We start from the raw sequence: 16,038 nt of genomic DNA, 5'->3' as shown, positions 1-16,038 counted from the left end.
ATATAATATTATGGAAAGTTGAACAAACTGCGACACAAATAGTGAAAATTGATGAGGGAGAGTAGGAGCCATAGGTAAAAAAATGACTTTTTACATTTATCTCATATTATTATAGAGTATAATATCAATATAAGGATGAGTTTGATCCCAAAATGAAAGTTAACGAGTACAATAGCCAATTTAAAGTTGAGAACAAAGTTGAGGGTCCAAAGTATCTATTTTGCTGAATTTCTTACTTTCTTTGGTAAAATATATAAGCCCATCTAGATTTTTCATATCTAAATAGATTTAACTTTAGCCATCAATATCTAAAACTTTGACAGATTAATAACATTTGATAGTGACCTATTCAAAGTTTTTGATGTTGATAGCCAGAAATAAATACGTTTGACTTAGAACAAAACTTCAATATACCTATATTTAAGATAGGATAAAGTAGCCTTGAATCACATTCTCTAGGCATATATTTCTCACTTTACGAATCAATTTGCATATGAGGAATCAAAAAACGCATAGCTGGTGGCTCAAAGACAGCCATGATGATGATGATAAATTGACACCAACGCGATGTTGAAATGGACCCTCTCGCTCACCATTAGCTAAAATCAAGACACCGTGATCGGCTTTACTATTGGCTACCCTACATCGACCACTTTGGAATTGAATGGCGCCTCCGCGCGGGGGGTACCGCAAACTGACAGTTACAAGTGGAGGTAGTTTAGTTACCACGGAGACGCCTTTACAAATTCCCCATCAGATTCAGATCTCGGGTGCGCGCTCCTGCTCCCGGACGACCGCGGCTCCTCCACGGCAGCCCACCAGCCGCCGCCGCACCTCACATGCTCGTAGACTCGTAGTCGCTCGAGGTTGACCTTGGCCCCGCCGAGAATGGTGCCCGGCGGCGACCTGGGCAGCCTCGCGGCCGTCGTGGCCGCGGTGACCGCGTGCATGGCCTACGCCCGCTTCGCCGCGCGCCGGCTCCGCCCGGGCCTGCCCCGCCTCGCCGCGCTCCTCCCGGTGCTCGCCGTCCTCCCTCTGCCCCCGCTGGCGTTCCGCGCGCTCCACCCCCGCGCCATCTCCGCCTTCTTCCTCGCCTGGGTCGCCGAGTTCAGGCTCCTGCTCCTCGCCTCCGGGCAGGGCCCGCTCCGCCCGTCCCTCCCGCTGCCGGCCTTCGCCGCCGTCGCCACGCTCCCCGTCACGCTGCGGGACCCCAGCGCCACCGCGGCCGCGAGGCGCCCGGGGCTCGGGCTCGCCGAGTCCGCCGCCATGGCCGCGCTGCTCGCGGCGATCGTGTCGCTGTACCGGCACGAGGAGCGGATGCCCCGGTACGCCCTGCTCGCGCTCTACTCCGTGCACGTGTACCTCGCGCTGGAGCTCGTCCTGGCGGCGGCCGCGGCGGCGGCGCGCGCGACGATGGGCCTGGACCTGGAGCCGCAGTTCGACCGGCCCTACCTGTCGGCGTCGCTGCGGGACTTCTGGGGCCGGCGGTGGAACCTCTCCGTGCCGGCGCTGCTCCGGCAGTGCGTGTTCCGCCCCGTGCGCGCGCGCCTCGGCGCCCCCGCGGGGGTGCTGGCGGCCTTCGCTGTGTCCGGCCTGATGCACGAGGTCGTGTTCTCGTACCTCACGCTGCGGCCGCCCACGGGGGAGGCTGCCGCCTTCTTCGCGCTGCACGGGGTGTGCGCGGTGGCGGAGGGGTGGTGGGCCGCGCGCCGGCGGTGGCCGCGCCCGCCGCGCGCGCTGGCCACGCCGCTCACGCTGGCGTTCGTCGGCGTGACGGGGTTCTGGCTCTTCTTCCCACCCATCACGCGCCCCGGCGCCGACAAGCAGGTGATCGCCGAGAGCGAGGCGATGGTCGCGTTCCTCCGGGGCGCCGCGGGCCGGGCGGTCGGCTCCGCCCGGTCAGTCTTGTACGGCCGCTCGTAGGTTGGCGGCTCGCTGTGGCCGGGCGCGGGGCATATGGATTAACACCACGGTGCTATTGTACTGCTCCCTTCGTTGCAAATTATAAGTCATTCAAGAATCTTGGAGAGTCAATATTTTTTTAATTTTGACCAAATTATACAAGATAATAACATTTACGATCCCAATTAAATATCATTAGATTCTTTGCTAGTTCTATTTTCATAATATACTTATTTGATGTCATAAATTGTTGTGTTTATCTCTATAATTTTGGTCGAACTTTGAGCTGGTTTGACTCTCCAAGATTCTTGAAATGACTTATAATTTAGAATCGAGGGAGTATCAGTGAGATAAAACTGCAACTGGGCTTTTCCAAAAAAAAAAATGAAACTATGTGATAAAACAGGGATGCTAAAGTTTAGCTCTAGAATATGCTAATGGGGCTAACCATGAGCTAATGAGAGCTCATCAATGGCTAATGGGCTTTAACGGTCAATTATAACCATTGTCTATGTAACTACATCAGCAATCAGCTCATGTTTAGTTATACTATTTGGCATGTAAATAAGAGGACCAAAGTGTAGCCTCTACTATTTGGCAAGTAAATAAGAGGGCTAAAGTTTAGCCTCCTTGCTCCGGTAGATTGTTTTTGCTGAGTTAAGGCTATAGGTGGCCAAATGGATGGCCCGATCCGGGTTCATTCAGGCATAGTTCGTTAAGGCATGATTGCAGGTCGTGCCCGCCCATGGGCTGAGGTGTTGGCCTAGGAATGGCACGGGTGCACCCAAGCCGTGCTGTGGCAGCCCGACGTCTTGTTAGCCCAAGAAGACCCGTCGGCCATGTCGCCGCCGGAGCCGCTGCAAGGGGAAGGGAGGAGGTCGGCCGCTGCTGCGCAGCCACAGGGAAGGGAGGAGATTAGCCGCCGCGCGCACTGTTGTGGGGAAGGGAGCTAGCGCATCCGACGTGTTGCTGCGAGTGGAAGGGTTGAGACCGGCCGGCGCTGCGCTGTGGAGGGAAGGGAGGAGGCTGGCCATTGTGGCGCGGGAAATGGAGCCGCGCAGCTGAGGCCGGGTTAGCCACCACGCGCGTGGAAGGGAGGAGGGAGGGGCGGCACCAATTGCGCCACCACTAGAGAAGAGAGGAGGGCCGTCTTTTTTTTTGCTTTTTAGCCTTTTTTGGAAAGATTTGCACATTCAGACTCTTTTTGAAACGATTTGCGTTTCTGGACCCTAGATCTCGGCGCCACGGATCGTGGCGCCGAGGTAACACATCTCGGCGCCAGGCGCCGAGGTCTCGGCAGCATTCCAGCATGGAATCCACCGTGGATTGACGTGGCACAGAGGTCGGCGCCACAGATCTTGGCGCCGAGCCTGAAACCTTTACCCCGCGCCTTCTTTTCTTTCCCGAGCGTGCCTCCATTGTTCACCCTCCCTTCTCGGTTTTTCTCTCCCCCTCAACTCACCAAACCATTTGATTCGTCGTATTTGACCGTGAAAACTTCGACTTTATCCGTAGATCGTCAAGAGCAAGGTATTCTCTCTCACTTCCTGAATTCGTGCGTCTTAATTTGGTCTATTGTACGTGCATTTTCGAAATTTAGGAACTTAGGGTTTAGAGTTTAATTGTTGTAACGTGTATTGTGCAACAAGGATGCCTAGGCGGGGGAAATCAAAGAAACCCCCTATGCGGACTGGTGATGCTTATGTCCCTTTGCCCCTGCCTAGTGGAGTTCCTGTACCGATGTGCTTCTGCGGTGATCCTTGCAAGGTAGATGTGTCCGTTAAAGAGGACACATATAGACAGAGATATTGGATGTGTGCCAACTATGCCTTCGATCCAACACCTCGTCAGATCCGCATTGGGTTGCTGATTAGTATTTATGTTTGTCTACATTTACTTTGATATTATTTGAAATCGTGTGTGAATATTGTGTAACAATGGATTGTTTTGTAGACCCCTCCCTCGCTCTGTGACTTTGAGCAGTGGATTGACACTGAGATAAAGGAGGACGACAAGAGGTATATGGAGATGTGCAAGAAGTGGGAAGCATAGCGGCTGGAGAGGGTGGAGAACAGACGCCAGGAGGAGGCAGCAGAAAAGGAGCGGCAGGAAGAACAACAAAGGAGGCTGGCAGCTAAGCGTAGGGAGGAGAGGGAGCGGAAGCTTGAGCGTGTTCGCCGTGCCAAAGCCGCAATGGAGGAGAATCCAGATGCTTTGAGGAAGGGGAAGTGGCCTCGTTGCACGCCGTAGAATGCATGTTTACATTGGGCAAGTCTAGCTAGTAATGAACTATTCTGGTAGACTGATGTTGTGCTATCATGTAATGAACTATTAGGTGTGTGCTATCTTTTATTTAAGTTTGAATTATGTGGTTGTCTGTTCTTGTGTTGTCATGTACTAAACTATTCGGCCGGGGGAGCCCCGCGCGCTTTACGATGGTGGCGCGGCCGGCTGGGCGGGCGGCCGGCGAGGACCCTGCGGCGGCGCGGACCAACGGGGACGGGCGGCGCGGCTGGACGGCGAGAGCGGGGCGGCCGAACGGCGATGGAGGCGATGAACGGAGCGGACGGGTGAGCGGATGTCAAGGTGGGCGGGCGCGACAGGTCAAAACGAAGGCGGCCCTTTATGAATCGGCCTCGGCGCCAAGATCTGTGGCGCCGAGCTACGTGCCACGCTGGAAGCCACGATGGAGGTGTGTCCAGACCTCGACGCCACACCTTGTGGCGCTGAGACGTGTTACCTCGGCGCCCCTGTCTGTGGCGCCGATCCTCAGGGTCCAAAAACGCAAATTATTTCAAAAAAGGTCTGAATGTGTAAAATTTTTTTAAAAGGACTAGATTGCAAAAAGTATGAAGAGGAGGGCAAGCCGTTAGCCTAGCCGCCATGACCGGAGGTGGATGGGAGTGGTTGGATAAGAGTTAGTGGTTGGTAAGAAAATGAGTATATATGTTTGGGCTCAATGTAAGATATTTATGTGGTGGGCTGATGTCTTAGGCTGTTTATCAGGCTAACCACTAATCGTGCCTGAGGCACAATGGTCCAAGTACGTCACGAGGTCTGTGCCCGATTAGCGTCGTGCCCAGGTTCATGCTGAGCTAAAAATCCATACCATGGGCCTCGGGCCGGACGGCCAACTGTATGGTTAAGGACTTGAGGCTAACTAGTCGACGTGATCAAAGGCGAGAGGCGGACGGGGCAATCGCGCCGTTCGGTTGGCTGGAAAGGACGCGGCTGGGGCTGTACTCGCTAGAAACAACGCCGTTGCGGCTGGGCCCAGCAGCTCCAGCGCAGCCAAAACCGCGCATCCGAACAAGGCTATGTCGCTTGCGCACGCGCGTGAACGGCGGCGCAGGGACGCCGAGACCCTAGTGGCCGGCACGAGGAAGATGAGACAGCAGCCACGTCCAGCTCCGGAGACGCAGGCAGAGGCAGCGGACGCCAGCCGGTGGAAGCGCGTGCTGGTCGCGGTGGCGGGTATCGTGGCGGCGGAGTTCAGCTGGCGCTATTCGGAGGTCGAGCTTATCCAGCAGCGCGCCGGCGAGACGGTCACCAGGCTCGTAACCCGGCCACACCACCCACGACCACCCCGCGATCGCCTTCTTGTTTTACACGGGAGCACGGCGCCGCAGCTCGTCGATCGATCGACCGCGGTTTGAAAATTGTTACAGCCCAAAGAAAGGAGACGTGTTTTGCGCAAAAGAAAACTGCGTTACATGGGACTAAGGCAGGGTGACCTGCCGTGCTGCAGCTTGATCAGGTTGTAGTACACCCCTCCGCGCCCGGCGGCGACGAGCTCGCCGTGGCGCCCTCTCTCCGCCACCTTCCCGTCCTTCACCACCGCGATCGTGTCCGACTTCTGCACCGTGGAGAGGCGGTGCGCCACGACCACGCACGTCCTCCCCCGCAGCATCCGCTCGACGGCGTCCTGCACCAGCCGCTCCGACACGGTGTCCAGCGCGCTCGTCGCCTCGTCCAGCAGCAGGACCCTCGCGTTCTTCAGCACCGCGCGCGCCAGCGCGACCCGCTGCCGCTGCCCGCCCGACAGCTGCGCCCCTCGCTCGCCGACGAGCGCGCCGTAGCCGCCCTCCATCCCGCTGCCGCACCGCCGGAAATCAAGCAGCTGGATCAGTCGAAGAACAGAGAGGTCGTGCAGGCAGCTGCCTGCACGCCGGCGGAATCAGCTTGTACCTGATGAACTCGTGGGCGTTGGCGAGCTTGGCGGCGCGGGTCACCTCGTCCTCGGTGGCGTGCTCCTCGCCGTAGGCTATGTTGTCGCGGATGGTGCCGGAGAACAGCGCCGGCTCCTGGCTGACGAGCGCGATGTGCGACCGCAGGTGCGCCAGGCTGTAGCTCCTGATGTCCCGGCCGTCGACCAGGACCGAGCCTTTCTGCGGGTCGTAGAAGCGCTCGATCAGGGCGATCACCGTGGACTTGCCGGACCCGCTCGGCCCGACGAGCGCCACCGTCTTCCCCGCGCCTATCTCGAGGCTGAACCCGTCGAGCACGGCCACCTCCGGCCGGGTCGGGTAGCTGAAGTGCACGTTCCTGAACTCGATGGCGCCCTTGATCTCCTCCTGCCTCTGTTTGCCGTTCTTCTCGGACTCCTTGGCTTCGCCGTCGTCGCCGCCATCGTTGTTCTTGATCAGCGGATCGCGGTCCAGCGTGTCGAGGACGGACCGCACGGCGTCACCGCCCTTGGCTAGGTCGGACGTCAGGCTCCCGGCGTCGGCGATCACCCTCCCCATGGTCATGAGCATGAAGAACACCTGGAACAGGTGCGTGGGCGTGATGAGGCCCCTGGCCATGAGCCTGCCTCCGTACCACAGCGCTAGCGCCATGGTGCCCGTGTTGCTGAACTGGCACAGGGAGAGGCAGGCGCCGGAGACCCACGACTGTACCCTGCTGTCCTTCCTGGGCCCCTCCTGCGCGGCCTCGTACAGGCGGAGCATCCGCCGCTGCGACGAGAAGGCGGTGATCGTCCGGTGGTTCACCACGGCCTCGCCCGCGAGATGGCTCCCCTGCACCTGCGCCTTCTTGGCCTTCCTGGACATGGCCGTCATGAGCACCTTCTTGAAGTAGAAGCTCGCGATGATCAGCGGCTGCATCGCTATCATGACGGCGGCGAGCCGCCACGACACGGCGAGCGCCAGGGAGAAGCCCAGCGCCGCGTTGGCGGCCGCCTGCACCAGGAGGCACATGCGGTCGCCGACGAGGGACCGGACCTTGGTCGCCTGCGTCGCCAGACGTGCGCTGACCGCCGCGCTCGAGTTCTCCTTCTCGTCGAACCACCCGACCTCGAAGGACAGGATCTTGGCGAGCATCTGTGCCCGGACGCGCTCGGTCAGGCGCTCCCCCATGACGGCGAAGTTGTAGTGCTGCACGATGTTCGCCGTGATGCAGACGATGGCAATGCCGAAGAAGACGAGGGAGTACAACCTGTTCGGTGTCCAGACAAACGTCACTGGCAATTCCATCACACGCCGGCGAGCACTGATGAACACATTGTAATCACAAGTACCTGGTCTTTGAGCGGATGAGGTCATTGTCACCGAGGTAATACACCTCCGGCAACGAGCCGAGGCTGTACGAGTACAGCGGCAGAACGGCACCGAACACGACTGCGCCGGCGCACCCGAGAAGAGCCTGCTTCCACTCCGGTCGATTCATCTTGAGCAGGCGGAGCTGCGAGGGCTCGCGGCGGCGATCGGTGTCGTGGCCGGCGGGCTCGTCGTCTTCCATGTCCACGGAGCGTTCGACCGACCGGAACGACGGCACCGGGCTTGGATGGAAGTCGCTGGCCAGCGACATGATCTCGACACTGCGGAACGACACCATGCTGCTCTCCGACTCGGCTTCCACCACGCGCTGGCGCTGCTCCTCTCTCGCCACGGCCACGGACGCCTTCTGCAGGCGCGCCATCCGGGCGTAGACGCCGCCGTCCGCGCCAGCGGCGGCAAGGAGCTCGTCGTGCGTGCCGCGCTCCACCACGCGGCCTGCGTCGAGCACCGCGATCATGTCGGCCTTGCGGATCGTGGACAGGCGGTGCGCCACGACGACGGTCGTCCGCCCCACGGACGCCCGGTCCAGCGCGTCCTGCACCGCGCGCTCCGACTCGGAGTCCAGCGCGCTGGTCGCCTCGTCCAGGAGCAGGATCCTGGGGTCCCGGATGAGGGCGCGGGCGATGGCGATGCGCTGCTTCTGCCCTCCCGACAGCTGCGTCCCGAACTGCCCGACCTGCGCTACAACCAGAGCATGGTCGTCACCACGCTGAATAATTCCCCATTTTGTGGCTGTAATTTTGATTTGAAGATGCTGCTTACATTTGTTTCGTACCCATGGGGCAATTTGATGATGAAGTCGTGTGCGTTGGCCATCTTCGCCGCGGCGACGACCTGCTTCAGCGACGCCGCCTCGTTGCCGAACAGAATGTTCTCCCTGATGGACGTGGCGAACAGCACGGGCTCCTGGCTCACCAGCCCGATCTGGCTCCTGAGCCACTCCGCGTTGAGCGCGGTGATGTCATGGCCGTCCAGCAGTATCTCGCCGGAGTCGGGGCTGTAGAACCTCTGCAGCAAGGAGATGACGGTGGACTTGCCGGAGCCGCTGCCGCCGACGAGGCCGACGGTGTCGCCCTCCGCGATGGTCAGGTTCACGCCGTCGAGCACCCGCGTGTCCGGCCTCGACGGGTACGAGAAGCGCACGTCCCTGAACACGATCCGGCCCCTGATGCTCTCCTTGGTGGCGCCCTTCTTGCCATCCGCCTCCAGAGGCTGGAGCCTGTCGATCATCTCGCGCATCCGCGCCGCCGCCGTCGCGGCGTCGACGAAATACCGAAGGTTCGGCAGCGCCATCATGATGGACCTGAAAGCTCAGAGCAATGTCATTCTTTCTACCGGATCAACTTCAGTGCAGTGCGCTCATGGATTCTCCTGAAAACAAAAACGAATAATCTATGGCGCGTTTACATTCCGGACAGGACGATGCAGATGGAGGCGACGAAGACGTGGCCGCCCTGCGCGTGGAAGCGGATGACGAGGACGCTGCCGAGCCAGGACAGGAAGGACCAGACGGCGTAGATGACCCCCATGCTCCCGATGACGGCGCCCTTGATGAGCCCCTGCTTGACGCCGAGCGCCGTGCTCCGCGCCAGCGCGCGCCCGAACCGCTCCAGCGTCCGGCGCTCCCCGCGGTACGACGCCACGGTCCGGATGGACGCCACGGCCTGCTCGGCGACGCCGCCGGCCTCCTCGTACGCCGCGCGGGCCTCCCCGGCGGCGGCGGCGAGCCGCTTGCCGAGGACCACGCTCGGGACCACGAAGAGGACCGAGAACGGGAGGCCCGCCAGCGCCAGCCGCCACGAGAAGACGAAGGCCACGGCCAGCCCGCCGAAGAAGAGCGTCATGTTCGCCAGGACGTTCGGCAGCTGAAGACATGGATGAGGCGTGACGATCCTCGCTCGGCACCGGCGGCACGGCGAGCTGAACAAAGAGAAGGAGCGAGCGGCGAGACCTTCTCGGCGAGGAAGTCCTGGATGGTGTCGGCGTCGTCGGAGATGGTGGAGATGACGCGGAACGTCGTGGCCTGCGAGGACGGCGCGGGCGCGTCGAAGAAGTCCACCTGCTGGCGCAGGACGGCCTCCAGGTACAGGCGCCGCATCGTCGACGCCTGCCGCTCCGCCGTCCGCGTCCAGCACAGCCCCTCTACGTTTCGAGCAACATTTTCGCAACGTGACGAAGAGCTGGTAAAACTTGAACAGGTGAAAGGCGCAGGTGCTCTGGCACGTCGAAGAAAAAAAAACTGAGCAACGGCTGCGGGTAAGGGTGCTGCTCACCTAGAAAGGCGCAGGCGCCCACCGCGACCGCGACGTACAGCAGCCGGAGCGCGAACTGCAAGCGCGCGCCAGGTCAGGCTTTGGTGTGCCGTGGCATGAATCTGTCCGCGCCGGGAACGTGGCTGAGTTTTTTTTTCTTTTTTTACCTTGTCGACGGCGGCGGAGCTGAACACGCTGCCGGCCGTCCCCGCGCCGCCGTAGCTGTTGACGATGTCGGCGAGCACGAGCATGGAGAGCGGCTGCATCATGCCGTCGCCGAAGCTGCCCAGCGCGCCGAGCGCCATGAGGCACCGGTCCCGCGCGTCGGCGTAGCGCACCAGCTCCAGGAACGACGCCTTCCCCTCGCCCCCGGCGGCCGCCGCCATCGGACCCCGGCTCTCGGTCTCAGGAGCTGCTCGATCGCTCCCTTGTTTCGAACTGAACAGGTCGATCAAGACGAGCTCGGGGGGGGGGGGGGGGGGGGGGGGGGTTAAGAGATGGAAGAACCGCGACAGCTAGCGATCGACTGACCGCAACTGCCAGTGCCAGTCCGCCACTGCCGGCCGGGCCGTGTGCTCCAATCGGGTGGCCTGATGATCCGGGTCCTGGAGGAGCCTCTTGTCAGGTAGCCTCGCCTCCCGCGGAGGTTCTCAAGCCAGGAATATGCCGAGACGTCTGGTACGTGATCGTCGAGGTCCCCGGATTCGGTCGCGGCCGCTTATTATTCCCTGGGCGCGGAGAGGATGGCTACCGCGCGCGGGGGGCTTGTCCTCGGCGATACGGCCAAACCGAGCGCATGGGAGAATACTAGAATAGGCGTGAAAAATATGCCACCGGACTCGCGACCCCGTCAGAAACTTTGGTCGCGCGGATTAAACTACAACTAGCAGTACTCGGCTTGCTTATCGGAGTGTTAAGCTCATGGGTCCTGGTGGTGCCTTTTCGGGGTTCTCAAGTCTCAACAAGAGGAGAGGTCAGGTCGATCAGGGCCGGGACAGGCAGGTCAACCTGTTGGAGGCTGGAGTTGGAGTAGTGTAACGTGCCGGCCTTGCTCATCTTTTATTTCCTCTTCGTATCCACGGCGCATCAGCATATAGTCTAATCTCTATACACCAAGCAAGAAGCGAGCGCCCCTCCGGTTGCTCCAGCGCCCCTGGCGCGATGCGTGGCTATGTGGATTAGACACAACTCGTCGCTGGGCCTAAATTTCGGCCCATCTTACTCCTCGGCCCATCATCGCTACTGGGCGCGGCGAGTCGCGCGGCCCACTAGTGTATTTTGTACTCCCTTTCCAACGATCCCATGAAATTAGGGGATCACGTCACCCACATAATCATATCATCTACGTTGATGACCCAGCCGAGACGGCAGCAATTTATCACCGTGTTTTATATCTCGGGAAAAGGGAGTCTCTCCGCTGGTTCGTTCCGGTCATTGGTGGGCTCCGAAGAGCATAGGACACTAGGTTGGTGTACGTGTCAATCTGAAGTCTAAAGTTGTCGCAAGGCAAATATTTGCAACGTTCAGTATCAATCAATTCTTTTAAATTCTGCAGTTTAATAGCATGAAAATTATATACGACGACAAAATAATCATCATGACGACTCTAAAAGATTACCTTACGATGTTATAAATTATACAAAACTGCGGGAGTAGTTTTATATTAATAACAGAACTAAATATCTCAAAAGAAATTAGCAGGAAATATTTCAAGAAAAAAAATTTGGCCGAATTTTGGCAAAATCCTCCATGACAGTGTGGCGTACTGTAAGGAGGATATGGCTGTTAAACAAGCAAGTTATATAACGTGCGGTGCCACTTGTCACGGGAAAAAAAACCACCACCGTTGGTCTATGCCTGAGTTGGGCCTGACGTAACTCCCCAGCCAGAGTCTTGTGCGTGGGCCTGGGCCAAAAAGCGTCGAGGCGGACCTCAAAACATGCATTCATGGCAGCCCATCTCTTCGCTTTTGCACCGACCAGTCGACCGCTAGTGTCTCGGTATCGCAGTCTCTGTTGCGCGCAGAAAGCTCGGTCCCCGCCTTGCCCTCGCACCCGCGGGGATAGGATGATACCGACACGGGCACCGCAGCAAGGCGGCCGCCGCGATGTCTTACCAAACGCCACTTCTCGCTCGCCGGCGTCGCCGACCTCTCTCGGGATACTCAGCATAGCAGAGGATGAAACCGAGAGAGAGAGAGAGAGAGACGCTCCTGTTGGTGTTGGGCAGTTGAGATTCGACGACGAACCACGCCGCTTTTCCATGTCCACCATCTTTTGTTTCCCAGGCGACAACCAGCAGAGCAGAGACCAAACGCTCCCGGCTCATCATTCTTGCTCGACACCGATGCACTCCCTCCGCTCCGATCAACAGCCGGCAGGCGCGACCGCAGGCCGCACGTACGAGCACGGCAGATGGCGCGGGGGGTGGGGAAGGAAAGCGACGCGTTATCCCGCGCCATCATTCCGTTCCAGGCGTCGTCCAACGAGATCGTGGCAGGTGTTCTAGCTCCGTTCTCCACCGGGGCCTACGCTGACGAGGCCTGTGGCCTGACGACAAGCAAAGCAAGCAAGCATGTGCCTCCTCGGCTCCTCCCTGGCCTGGCCTGCGCCGGTCGCCCTCCGCAGCCCCCACACTGCAAACGCCACCGCCCAACAACAATGGAGCCTTTTTTCTTCATCGTACAAGTCCCCGTCTGGTGTCCCCACTCGACTACTCGTACATGATGGGAGCTCCGGACCGACCGCCCGCGAGGCCGCCACCTGTCGCCGCCGAGGACCGGTGGTGGGATCATGTGTGCCGCGCCGGGCGCCGGCAAGCCGGCAACGCAATCGCACCGAATGCGGTGATGCCGACGGCCATTGGAGGGTAGTACGAGAAAAAAATCAGCCGCTCGCTGTCCTTGTGATGCCCATGGTCCATGGATGAGGCGCCAGTCAGCCAGCAGCTGCCCAGGTGAAAAAGGATAGCGGCGCAGCGCATGGCGTGTGGTTCGGCGAGCGAGGAGTGGGTACAAGGGTGCGAGGCAGTGCCCCTGCCCGGCGCCGGCCGTCTCTCTCCGCGGCATGGCCCCCGTTCCAGCTGCTCCTTTTATCCATTCCCGGACCCAGCCGGAGCACCGCGCGACTCCGTCCGCCACTCGCGGAACGCAGACGCCATGCCATGTGCTGGAGCCGCGCGCGGATCCCCCTGCGTGGTCACTCCGGCCCGCCGCCCGCTGCCTGGCTGCGTGTGCCTTGCCTTACGGGGAAACCTAGTAGCGGGGGTAGCGGCGGCGGCGACACGATCGAGCGCCGGTCGCCGGGGGCACGTCGCCGAGAATGGCCGTCCATGCGACACCGCACGCCGGGGAGCCTACCTGCGTATGATCCTAGCCACCTAGGGATGATGGGCTGGTCCCGGTCGGTCGGACTAAAATTGGCCACCGGGAAAGCAGCAGCTCGGAGTTCCGCGATCAAGGCCGCTCTCCGCAGACGAGCAACGAGACCAAACACCACCCCCTCGCGCTCCAATCATGTTCGGCACCAACGGCATGGCGCCCCCTCTCCACTGACCAGCACAGCCGAAGTGCGCTGCGGCCTGGGGCACGGCACGCACGACGCGACGCCACGCGAGGCCGGCGTACGGCGGGAGAGAAAAAGGACGCGCTCGCCCGGCCCGTTTCGGCCGTCGCCCAGCGAGGTTCGGCCAGGTGTTCTCCGCGGCGGCTGGCCTCCCAGATCACGATCTCTCGCGCAGTCAGTGTCAGTCACATGTGCCGGTTGAGGTTGACGGCACGCAAAGGTTTGATGCCCCGCAGCTGCTCGATCGATTGCTTCCGTGACCTACTGCGCGCTGCGTGCTCGCCACCTGGACACCCGTCGCGGCGGGGACAGACGCGGCCGAAGGCATGCGACCAACCGAACCGCACCCACCAGCACAATGATGCCCGCAGCCAAGCCACCGCTGCCTAGACCGTACGAGAAGCCGCTCCCATTCCTCGAGCTTTTTCCTCCGGATGGTTCAATTCTTCGTACGTGCAGTGTCAATTATTTTTTGGCAACTGTTCACGCACAAAACCGTGCTCGAAATCTCCGTACGAGCCATGATCCGTTGACTCGCCGCGCAAAGCACACCCCCGCGCGGGTTCAAATTATGATGGGGGCAGGGTTAAAAATCCCGACAGGAACTAGTCCAGTTTTACCGGTAACCGATCAAATCGGTCCGGACCGGTTCCGGTTCCGGCCGATTTCAAACCGGGCCAAATTTAAAATTTAAATTTGAATTTTAAAAAATGAAAAATTTCTAAAATTTTTTAAAAATACTTCAAGTTGCGACGAATCTAATAGTATCAAATTTTTTCAAATATTCGTTCATTTAGTATACTTTGCGAGCATTTGGAGTTAAACAAAAAAACGTGCATACAAAAGTATACAAATACAATGTAAAAGTAGTACAAAAGAGGGTTGGAGGGTTCATTTAGGCTAAAACATGTTATACAAACATTCATTTAGTATACTTTGCGGGCATTTGAATTTAAACCAAAAAAGAAAAAAATTGAATTTAGCCGGTTACCACTCAAACCGATCGGTAACCGGTCAAACCGGACTGGTAAACCGGTCAAATTGGTCGGCTAGCCGATAGGAACCGGTTGAACATGAGTTTTTGGGTTGGAATTTGAATTTGGCCGATTTTTTCCGGTAATTGGTCAAACCAGTCCGGTTTACCGCTACCGGTGGACGGCGGTTTTGTCCCACCGATTGGTAAAAAAAAACCCTGGATGGGTTCCGAGCGCTGTTGCGCACATTCCGCAGGCCCCGCGTGCTTCTCTCTGGCTCTGCCCCCAGCATCTATCTATCTATCGCTGCTCGCTGGGCCTGGTCGACCACGTCATGCTGACGCAAGGAATGTTCCTATACCCAAATCCTGTCAAACATAATGATCCGTGATAGAGCTTAGTTTGTCAGCGATCGAAAAGAAAATATCGCCATTGGAATTTCTCAAGAAATAAATTTGTCTAATTTTGTTAAAACCGACTCCCAGATTTGTACACACTCTTTTTAAGAAAATAAAAATAAAAACACTGTTTTGTGTGGCACCCGAGGGGGATGAGGACGCAAATATTCTTTGCGGTTTGTCCACTCAAGCGACACACTGTAGGTGGCGGTGGCGCCATGATATACCTTGCACCCTCGCCGCAGCATTCGAGGGCGAGGCCGGCCCGCCTGCTTGCTCCACAAGTTGACCAATTTCTTTCTTTCTATTTTCTATGCGAGGAACGCCGAACATTTCGAGATCCAGAGTTTACTTCCGTCAGGCCAGTCTCAGTGGAAGTTTTATGGGCACAGTTACCAAGACTGAAAACTAAATAACTGTGCTAGATGGGTTTCATGGTGACGAAACTCTCCTCACATCCCATGAAACTCTAGCATTTTCTCTCCTTATCATATCAGCAAAATTAATAATACTTAATGCTATAAAATCCTACATAAAACTCCCATTGAGACTGGCCTCATAAACTAACAACACTAGACCTAACATAGTGGTAGTAGAATCGTATATATTCTAGGGCGGCTACAGCGGTGTGGCAAGGGGACCAGCCAATTTCTGCGTAAAGTGAAGCACTACGGTACGGTAGTGCAGCATGCAGTCTGGGAGCTCGGAGAGATCGGGGCGTGTTTGTTTGAGCTGCACTTTTGAGATTTTTTTCTAAAAAGCTACTACTAGTACTTTCTTCTACAATCTGTTTAGTTGCTCCTAGCGCTACGAGGGAATCTTATATGCATGAATACTAAATAAAGTTTATTTACAAAACCTTTTACGGATGGGTGTAACTTTTCGTGACGAATATAATATAATGACGGTAATTAATCGAAAATTGGTTACAGTAATGCTACAGTAATCATCCTATAATTATGCGGTCAAAGATCTCATTAAATTCATCTCGCGAAGTAGCGCAAGGGTTGTGAAATTAGTTTTGTAAACCGTATTTATTTAATAACTCTAATTAATGGTCAAAGTTTACTAGTAGCTTGTGCTACAAAACCAAATAAGACTAATAATAACTTTTAGACAATGCTTTAAACTTTCTGGACTCAAAAAAGTTACAAAACTGCACGAGAAGTTTTCTGAGTTTTTTATTTTCCGAAAGCCGTGCGAGAAGTTTGTTGTTTGCTTAAACTTGTGGCTTGACCTGAGTATTCTAGCTCCGTCACATTCACTTCTCCGATCACCACACAACATATTTTATCTGAGAGCCTTGTCGTCCTTGTCCCGGGCATTATCTTTCTGTCCGTTACATGTGGGAGGCATAATCTTTACCCTAATCACCCGCTTTAAACTTGGGC

General features: G+C 57.4%; 2 protein-coding genes across 3 annotated transcripts; one reads left to right on the top strand and one right to left on the bottom strand.

Annotated features, from left to right (window-relative positions):
- The first annotated feature begins 237 nt into the window (after positions 1 to 237).
- Positions 238 to 4,283, top strand: LOC120683860 (probable long-chain-alcohol O-fatty-acyltransferase 5). 2 transcript variants are annotated; one of them, XM_039965960.1, is made up of 2 exons: positions 238 to 1,827; positions 3,856 to 4,283. In XM_039965960.1, the coding sequence occupies exons 1-2, from the start codon at positions 889 to 891 to the stop codon at positions 3,952 to 3,954; spliced, it is 1,038 nt and encodes a 345-aa protein (XP_039821894.1). In that variant the 5' UTR covers positions 238 to 888; the 3' UTR covers positions 3,955 to 4,283. The 2 variants fall into 2 exon arrangements, with proteins under 2 accessions (XP_039821894.1, XP_039821895.1); XM_039965961.1 differs by having other exon boundaries at positions 238 to 1,980.
- Positions 4,284 to 5,553: 1,270 nt separating this feature from the next.
- Positions 5,554 to 10,159, bottom strand: LOC120683988 (ABC transporter B family member 15-like). Its single transcript, XM_039966073.1, has 8 exons — positions 9,880 to 10,159; positions 9,734 to 9,788; positions 9,412 to 9,602; positions 8,868 to 9,325; positions 8,223 to 8,763; positions 7,421 to 8,136; positions 6,091 to 7,338; positions 5,554 to 5,996 (listed from the first exon to the last, which is right to left on the bottom strand). The coding sequence occupies exons 1-8, from the start codon at positions 10,096 to 10,098 to the stop codon at positions 5,612 to 5,614; spliced, it is 3,813 nt and encodes a 1,270-aa protein (XP_039822007.1). The 5' UTR covers positions 10,099 to 10,159; the 3' UTR covers positions 5,554 to 5,611.
- Positions 10,160 to 16,038: the final 5,879 nt, after the last annotated feature.

The sequence above is a fragment of the Panicum virgatum genome, chromosome 7N (genome assembly GCF_016808335.1).
Source record: "Panicum virgatum strain AP13 chromosome 7N, P.virgatum_v5, whole genome shotgun sequence".
Classification (NCBI taxonomy): Eukaryota; Viridiplantae; Streptophyta; class Magnoliopsida; order Poales; family Poaceae; genus Panicum; species Panicum virgatum.
The sequence above is the reverse complement of the archived record's forward strand: the minus strand, read 5'-3'. Positions and strand labels throughout refer to the sequence as shown.

Coding starts and splice junctions, on each gene's coding strand:
- LOC120683860 (XM_039965960.1), top strand. CDS start 889: ATGGTGCCCGGCGGCGACCTGGGCAGCCTCGCGGCCGTCGTGGCCGCG. Junction 1,828..3,855: donor GCCCCGGCGCCGACAAGCAG/GTGATCGCCGAG, acceptor ATTGTTTTGTAG/ACCCCTCCCTCGCTCTGTGA.
- LOC120683988 (XM_039966073.1), bottom strand. CDS start 10,098: ATGGCGGCGGCCGCCGGGGGCGAGGGGAAGGCGTCGTTCCTGGAGCTG. Junction 9,789..9,879: donor GCTCCGCCGCCGTCGACAAG/GTAAAAAAAGAA, acceptor GCGCGCTTGCAG/TTCGCGCTCCGGCTGCTGTA. Junction 5,997..6,090: donor AACGCCCACGAGTTCATCAG/GTACAAGCTGAT, acceptor GCGGTGCGGCAG/CGGGATGGAGGGCGGCTACG.